This window comes from Oryctolagus cuniculus, chromosome 7, assembly GCF_964237555.1.
Source record: "Oryctolagus cuniculus chromosome 7, mOryCun1.1, whole genome shotgun sequence".
Taxonomy (NCBI): domain Eukaryota; kingdom Metazoa; phylum Chordata; class Mammalia; order Lagomorpha; family Leporidae; genus Oryctolagus; species Oryctolagus cuniculus.
In genome coordinates, this window is record NC_091438.1 from 140419524 (window position 1) to 140427639 (window position 8116).

Consider the following 8116-nt stretch of genomic DNA (forward strand, 5'->3'; position numbering starts at 1 on the left):
TAAAATCTTTAAAAAATTTTTAAAAAATTTCATATTAGTTGACAAGTGATCACATATTCCTCATTTCTAACAGTGATAAAAATTCTTTCTACTCTTTAGAATGGCCAAAGGAATGAAGATAATGATACAAAGTGAGTAGCACATGCTCTACAAAGTTTTTTCTTTTTGCTTATGTTTACTCACACATATTTTGAATTGATTTTGATTTCTTATCTCCAGCTATTTTATATTATTCTAAAAATGAGACCATTTGCCAATTTGTTTCCAACTGGCTATTGCTTTTACATCACAAATTTAATTATTTATACAACCTCACCTTGTAATCAGCTACAGCACTAACTGCTTTCCTAGGTAAACAGCCCTGCGATTGTGGCAAATAGAGATAAATGTTGCCTCTTTCTTCCCTAATAGTTGTATTAGTTGGCCTAAAAATTCCTTTTCGATTCCACCTTCCAGTCAGTTTTAATCACAGCTTTTGCCTGTCCTGTAGAATGAACCGTGACGGTCTTGATATAGTTCTATAAAATATCATAAATCAAGGAATTAACTATCTGTAAGTTTCAACAGACTGCATGATGTTCTCCACTGTAAGCTTCTCTGAAGGACAGTTTTGGAGTAGCCCATCAAGATGTTCTAGGCACTGTTTATTCCTGAGTCATTTACACTTTTATTTTCCTAATGGTAGAAAGCAGAAAATGAACGTTGACATACATATCAGCATTTTACATTTATTATATAAATGCTAACATAAATAGTAAGGTAATTTATATTTCTTTCAGAAAATAAGCATGGGTGGTTGGTTGAGTTCTTGCATGTCTGCAAATACATTTAATTGTCATCACAGCTGAATACCGATCTGGCTAGGACAGAAGTCAATATTCAAAATCTACATTCCTCAAAATGTGTCAATATTTTTTCACCACACAAGGTGAATATTCATTATTCATTCGGGAAACATTAATAAGAGGCCACTCTGGGCAGCACTCTTCAAGGTACAGGAGGTGAGAGTGGTGAAAGCAGCTCACAGAACATGCCTGCCCTGGCGGAGCTGACCTTCCAGCCACGGAGGAGCCAGGTGAAGGTGATCAGCAGACCACAAAGCAATTAATTAAACATATGGTGCACCAGATGCTGTTAAGTACAAAATAAAGTAAACCTAGGAGAGGGACGGGGGAGCTGTGAGTGGTGCAAATGAGTGGTCTGATTGGCAGGGCACCTTTTCAGGAATGGGCAGAGGTGCCTGGACTATCACAGTTCCAAATGCTAGGCTCTGTGCTAGGTTTTCTTCTGTATTTGGCCTCAATTGTCACTGTCTTGTCAGCACTCTGATACTTTCCATAAGATTTTTATTTTCTCCAATGAAAGCTTACAACTTTTAGCAGGCATTATAGTGTGGAGGAGGGGAAAAGGATTAGGTGCATGGTTTCATACTCAGACTTACTTTAAATCCTGGTTATGTGGCTTATTAATTGTTACCTTAAGCAAATTATATTCTGTATGGCTTTCTTTCCTTATCTGTAAAAGTGAGTACAACTTCTGGGGCTGGTGCCGTGGCGCACTAGGTTAATCCTCTGCCTGCGGCGCCAGCATCCCATATGGGCATTGGGTTCTAGTCCCGGTTGCCCCTCTTCCAGCCCAGCTCTCTGCTGTGGCCTGGGAAGGCAGTGGAGGATGGCCCAAGTGCTTGGGCTCCTGCACCCCCATGGGAGACCAGGAGGAGACTCCTGGCTCCTGATTGGCGTAGCTCTAGCCGTTTCAGCCATTTGGAGAGTGAACCAATGGAAGGAAGACTTTTCTCTCTGTCTCTCTCACTGTCTGTAAACTCTACATGTCAAATAAATTAAAAAAAAAAAAAAAAGAATAACTTCTAGTGTTGTCATGAATATGTAAAGTGCTCTAATCCAGGGCCTGACACAACGTTAGCTGTTTTTCTAATATATGTTCTCAGGGATTAAACACTATTCTTTCTTCTCAGTCTCATTTCCTTATGATTGGTTGACTTCACTGTAATCTCTTCTCTAGAAATACCTTAAGAACCATATCCAACAAACATTAAGACTTTTCTATGCTAAGAAGTATCCACACAACCCAATTTTGTTCTCAATATTTCCATCCTCTTTAGGTTAAAAAAAAAAGGCATTAAAAAAGCCCAAGTTTGAAAAAAAATAAGGAGCAGTGAGAGAATGAAAAATATAAATAATCTTTAAGGATCAATGATTTTTAATGGTTATCCTAAGAAACTATCTTAAAAGATGAACATCACGCTGGGCAATGGAGATAGTCAGAAGGGCAAAATATATCTTAAGTTCTCATACCTTGTTCATTACCATGGATTCACAACCAGAAAAAAATTGTGGTGACAGCTTCTTCTAGCTAATGATACAGATCAAAAGAAACTGCTGGTGATTTTACAGATCATTTAATCTTCCAAACTTACCATCCACTTTACAAATGAGGTTACTGAGGTTCAGAAAGCTTCCCCAGAGCCGGTAACTAATTAAGGGCCAGCGCTGAGAACCAAGTCAACACCTTTAGGCTCTAAAGTGTACTTTATTCTCCTGCGTTTAATGCAATGCGTACTGCCTGAAGATTTGAGAAAATTAAAAATCCGACTGCTAAACCAAACTTTACCAATTAGTCTGACATTCCTGAGTTTGCATGTGTACATTTTCAAACACCTGGAGTTTGCTATGTCCAGCACAGTACCAAAAAACATGTTTAAATATAAAAAGCAATTCTTGCTCTCAAAGAGCCTGTCAGAAGAAAACAGGAAAAGTAGAATGTGGTTATATAGGACAGCACAGAACTGAGTTAAAGATCTTAAGCAATTTATCGAAATTTTCTAATTGTTTATTGCGTTAAAAAAAAAAAAAAACCCTTACCAGTGTTGGGAGAGAGAACAAAGGGAAGGAAATGAGATTTTCATAATGAACTGTCAATGAACTGTCCCTTGTATCAATCTTGTCAATGGCTCCGACTTCTCATTCAGCGTCGAAGGCCATGAACTGTTACTCTACCATTTAGGTATAATAAATATTTCTTTGAAAAACATTTCTAACTATAAGAAAAGGTCAAAAAGAGGCTGCAGTGAGAAATCAGAGCGATTAGGGAGGGGGTCAGGGCTGCCGAGGGAAGAAGCTCCCGTCCGCGGAGAACAAAGACTACCATTCCCATCTATCTCGCCACGGAAGCAAGAATGAACACAAAAGGCCAAGTCTTCCAGGTGCAGGCACCGAGCAACTTCTCTCCACGGTCCGTCCCTCGCGGTGGGGCCCGTCCTGGGAGCTCCCCTGCAGCCCTTACCGCCTCCCGTCATCTCATTTCACTGTCCCCAGGGCTGCTTCCCCGCTTCTTGAATGACGGTTGAAAGCACGTTGTAAAATAAAACGGCGACAACCTTCCGGCTCTGCACAATCCTCATTTCACCTGCCCGATTCGGACATCTGATTCGGAAAACCTCAAGCTCCGACTCCCACGAGTCGCTGTGCCTCGGCGCAACTCCAGCTCCCGTGACGGCCAAGTGCGGCCGGGCCCGCGAGACGCCCGCGCGCCGGCCAGGGCCCTCCGGCCTCCCACGATCCCCGCCGGCTCGGGCTGCCTGCAGCGCCGACACCCACGGCCGAGGCGCTCCCCGCCACCCAAGAGCCTTCCCCTCGGGGGGGACGCGGGAGATACGGGCTCATTTCTGGAAGAATCTGAGCACTCGGAGCGCGGGGCAGCTGCGAGAGGAGGGAGGGGGAGGGTCGGGAAGGGGGCGGGGAGCTCGGCGCTCGGAGATCTCCCAGTCGCTTTCGGGCGCCCGCAGCAACCCTGCGCCGGGGTGGGAAGGCGGGCTTCAGGCCCCCGAAGACGAGGGCCAGAGGGGGAGCTCCCGACCGCCACGGTCCCGAGGGACTGGGATGCCAGAGGAACAAAGCCGCTGCCAACCTCCTCCCGCACCCCTCCCGCCCCGGTGGTCCAGCGACCCCGAGGGACCCCGAGGCCCGCTCACCTGCAGTCAGCAGCTGCATGGCATGAGTGAAGGACGGGTCGAGCGAGTCCTTCTCGGCCATGAGTTCGGGCAGGTACTTGTTCTCAGGCTCCATCTTGACCGAGGCCGTGGCTGATGGGGGCAGCAGCGGGGTCGGCGCCGGACCACCCACCGTCGCGTCGGGACCCGTGGCCGAGGGCGGCAGCAGTGGCGGCGGCTGCGTGGCGGGCGAGGCCCGGGCGCCCCCCCGGGGCCCTCCTCCGCCTCCCCGGGACCGGTGAGGCAGCGGCGGTTGCCGAGACGGCGTCTGACGCACCGAGGGGTGGGCACCCGAGGGGTCCATGGAGCCACTGCGGCCCGAGGACCGGGTCATGCGCGCGGCGGGGTCGTCCCGGCGCTGCATCGCGGAGGATGTGCGATCGAGCGATCGAGGGGACCGACGCGGCCGAGGCCCGGGCGGCGGTTGGCGGCGGCGGTGGTAGAGCGGGAGCAACAGCGACCGAAGCCGACCCGAGCGACCCAGCCAGAGAGAGCACCGGAAATGAGGCAGCGCGCGTGCGCACCAAATCCCGGCACCGCCCTTGGGTTTCTCCGCGAAGAACAAAGTCCCCAGTCGGGCCACGGCGCCTGCGCACTGCCGTGGTGCCCGAACCGGAGGCCTCCCCCCTCCTCTTTTCCCTCGGAGCCCGCCAGGCCGGAGCTTGGCGCGCGTGCGCGGACGGCCGCGGGCTCCGTTCGTTTTTTCTCCCACGTGACTCGGCGCTAGCGGGACACGTGTCTCCTCCCCCTTCGGACCGGGTGCGCGGAGGGGGCGGGGGCTGTGGAATGTCTTTGTCTGAGCGCGGGCCGGCGGCGAGCGTGGGGCGGAGGTGGGGGGGAGACCTGTTACTCGTGGGCCACGCCCCCTCCAACGGCCGAGCCGCGGAGCCGGGCGGGGGGTGTGGGCCGGCCACCGGCGTGAAGACGTGCTGGCTGCGTGGGGCACGCGGGGAGGGAGGCGCAGGGAGAGGCTGACGCCGGGATGCGTGGTGGCGCTGGGGACGGCCGGCTGACTGGGAGACTTGAACTGAGAGGGCGGAGACCTGAAGCGTAGCAGGGAGCCCCGTGCTGTCCCGAGGTTTCCCGCACACTAGGTTCTGACACGCTAGCCGTGGTTAGTCGGGGAAGTCCGTCCGTGTCGCAGCCTGCTTCCCGCTTGAAGCGGTTATTTCGCGGAGTGAGCAGAGGCCGGGTCTCAGGCGGCCGTGCTGAGGCGAGGGCCTTGGGCAGCGGATCTCTCGCCCGAGGCCGGCTCGGGTCTGGGAGCTGCGTGCGGGGGAGCCCGGGTCTCTACTATCAGTCATCGAACGCCTGGCGCGTCTCTAACTTTCCCTTCCGGCCGCAGGTTTTTTTTTTTTTTTTTTTTCTTCACCCATTCAGAGTACTCCTTCCATCCCTTTTCCTTCCGGATCTGTTTCCTAAATGAGCTCGCGACTTTCAAAAGCGTCTCTGGAAACTGCCTGCTGGGTGCTTGGAAACGTGATTTCTGGATTTGAAGCTCAGACCCCTTTAATGAGGGAACATAAAGGCTTGGCTACGTTTTTTTACTAAAATGAGAACAAAACGCTAATATCCATAAATTATACGTATAAAGTACAAAATACATAAAAAATTTTGTACAGATTATGGGTTATATAAATAAAAATACATGAGGGTATGTCAAAAAGTTCATGGGAACAAATCTGGTGCAAAACAATTTCGAGATCCTTGTAATGTTGCATTTTTAAAGACTTTTTGCATAGATTTCGAAATTTTTTGTACCTACCCAAATATATTTTACTTCCATTTTTCCTTCAACTTTTTAAACTACCGTGGTGGTGATGGTGGTGGGGCATGTGTGTTGTGTGTCTGGTATAGTAGTTTAAGGTCACATAAATGACCCTTGTCCTTGAATACTCAGGTAGTTTAAAGTCAAGTAGGAAGAAATTTTTTTTTTTTTTGACAGGCAGAGTGGACAGTGAGAGAGAGAGACAGAGAGAAAGGTCTTCCTTTGCCGTTGGTTCACCCTCCAATGGCCGCCGCTGCAGCCGGCGCACCGCGCTGATCCGATGGCAGGAGCCAGGAGCCAGGTGCTTTTCCTGGTCTCCCATGGGGTGCAGGGCCCAAGCACCTGGGCCATCCTCCACTGCACTCGCTGGCCATAGCAGAGAGCTGGCCTGGAAGAGGGGCAACCGGGACAGAATCCGGCGCCCCGACCGGGACTAGAATCCGGTGTGCCGGCCCCGCAAGGTGGAGGATTAGCCTATTGAGCCACGGTGCCGGCTGGAAGAAAATATTGTGTTGCTATTGCTGTGGCATACAGCACTTTAACAAAATCAGCATAATTGCAGCATAACATTTCTAAGAATTTCATACAATTTTTGGAACACATATCAATAACATCTGATAAATATAAGTTAAAGAAGGCTTCACATCAATATTTGGCCATTCTTCCCATGTAATTTAACATATCCCGTAAACCTAAATTCTCTTTTAGAATGTGAGACATGTCCTTTGAAGTTTTCCAGGAGCCCAACTAGAAAATTCACAAGTTAAGGGGAGGTCACAAAGGCTTAATTTAGAATTTGTTGTGGGGAAGTTTACAAAAAAGAAAGGGGGGGCAAGGCAAGCATTCAGTGCAGCGGTTAAAACCCGACTTTGGGATGGCTGCATCTCATGTCAGAGTGCCTGGCTTTGAATACAGGTGTATCCTGCATTGGTGTATCCCTGAAGGCGCCAGGTGATGGCTCAAGTAATTGAATCCCTGCTACCGCCACCTACCTGGGAGACCAGGATTGAGTTCCTGGTTCCTGGCTTTGGCCTGGCCCAGCCCTGGCTGTTGTGGACATTTAGGGAGTGAACCAGCACATGGAATATATGTCTTTCTCTGTCTCTGCCTTTCAAATAAAATTAATTTTTAAAAATCAAAGGTTTAAAATATTTCATCAAGATGGAATCACAGGACACAAAAGACTTCAAAAAGCAAATGCAGAAGACTACATAGGTGTCAACAAAAACTTGGCTTTTTAATATTAAGAAGATTTATTTTTGTTAAGTAATAAAGGACCCATAAAGCAGAAAGCACAAGAAATGATCTTGATAAAACATAAACTCAGGGGAGAGGGTTTGACCAAATGGTTAACACCGCTTGGGGTGCCCCCAGCCCATGCTGTGCTACCTCAATCCAGCTTCCTGCTGATGGGCATCCTGGGAAACAACAGGTGATGGCTTGGCAGTTGAGTCTACTGGTCTACATGGGGAACCTGGACGGAGTTTCCTGGGTCCTGGCTTCAGCTTGGCCCAGCCCCTGCTATTTTGATCACTTGGGGAGTGTACCAGTGGATGGGAGATTCTCTCTCCTTCTCTCTCCTTCTCTCTCTCTCCCTCTCCCATTCTGCCTTTCAAATAAAATTTTAAAATGCACACACACACAATAATTTTTTCCCAAGTTAATTACATAAAAGGTAAAACTTTTATTTCCTACTAAGAACAAATTGGCACTCCATTGTAAACCTTGGTGCCTTACAGAGAAACCAAATTCTAGTTTTGCATCAGTGTACTTTTGATATGAAAAACCCAGTTTTTAGAAAGACTTAGAATTCCCTTCTAATTTTAGCCAGCCTGATCACACATAAAATTCACAAGATTCTACAAACATTCCACAACTTCTTATCCATTCAGGTTTTGTCCTATATTTTTCCTTTTTCTCGTTTTGGAACCAGCCATTCTACTTCAGAACAAAAATTACTCCTTTTTTTCCCTGAAAAAAAAAAAAAAAGAAAAAGAAAAACCTTCCATACCTTATAACAAAAGCATGTCTTACTTTTTCAAATAAGGAGTTGCTTGTTTTTTTTTTTTTTTTTTTTTTTTAAGATTTATTTATTTACTTGAAAGAATTACACACAGAGAGAAGGAGAGGCAAAGAGAGAGGTCTTCCATCCATTGGTTTACTCCCCACATGGCCAGATCACTGTTCCGAAGCCAGAAACCAGGAGCTTCTTCCAGGTCTCCCACGAGGGTGCAGGGGCCCAAGGACTTGGGCCATCTTCTACTGCTTTTCCAAGCCATAGCAGAAAACTGGATTGGAAGTGGAGCAGCCAAGACTCGAACCGGTGCTCATATGTGATG

At 48.1% G+C, this 8116-nt stretch overlaps 1 protein-coding gene across 5 annotated transcripts in view; it reads right to left on the reverse strand.

Annotated features, from left to right (window-relative positions):
- Positions 1–4594, reverse strand: part of KHDRBS1 (KH RNA binding domain containing, signal transduction associated 1) — a 48221-nt gene extending 43627 nt beyond the window's left edge. For all 5 annotated transcript variants that reach the window (XR_519655.4, XR_007913861.2, XR_519654.4 and 2 more), the window contains exon 1: positions 3992–4594. Coding sequence is in view for 1 of the 5 variants with exons in the window: in XM_002720635.5 (XP_002720681.1) it covers positions 3992–4373 (382 nt within the window). In the remaining 4 variants the exon portion in view is untranslated. The remainder of the gene's footprint in view (positions 1–3991) is intronic.
- Between the last annotated feature and the right edge of the window lie 3522 nt (positions 4595–8116).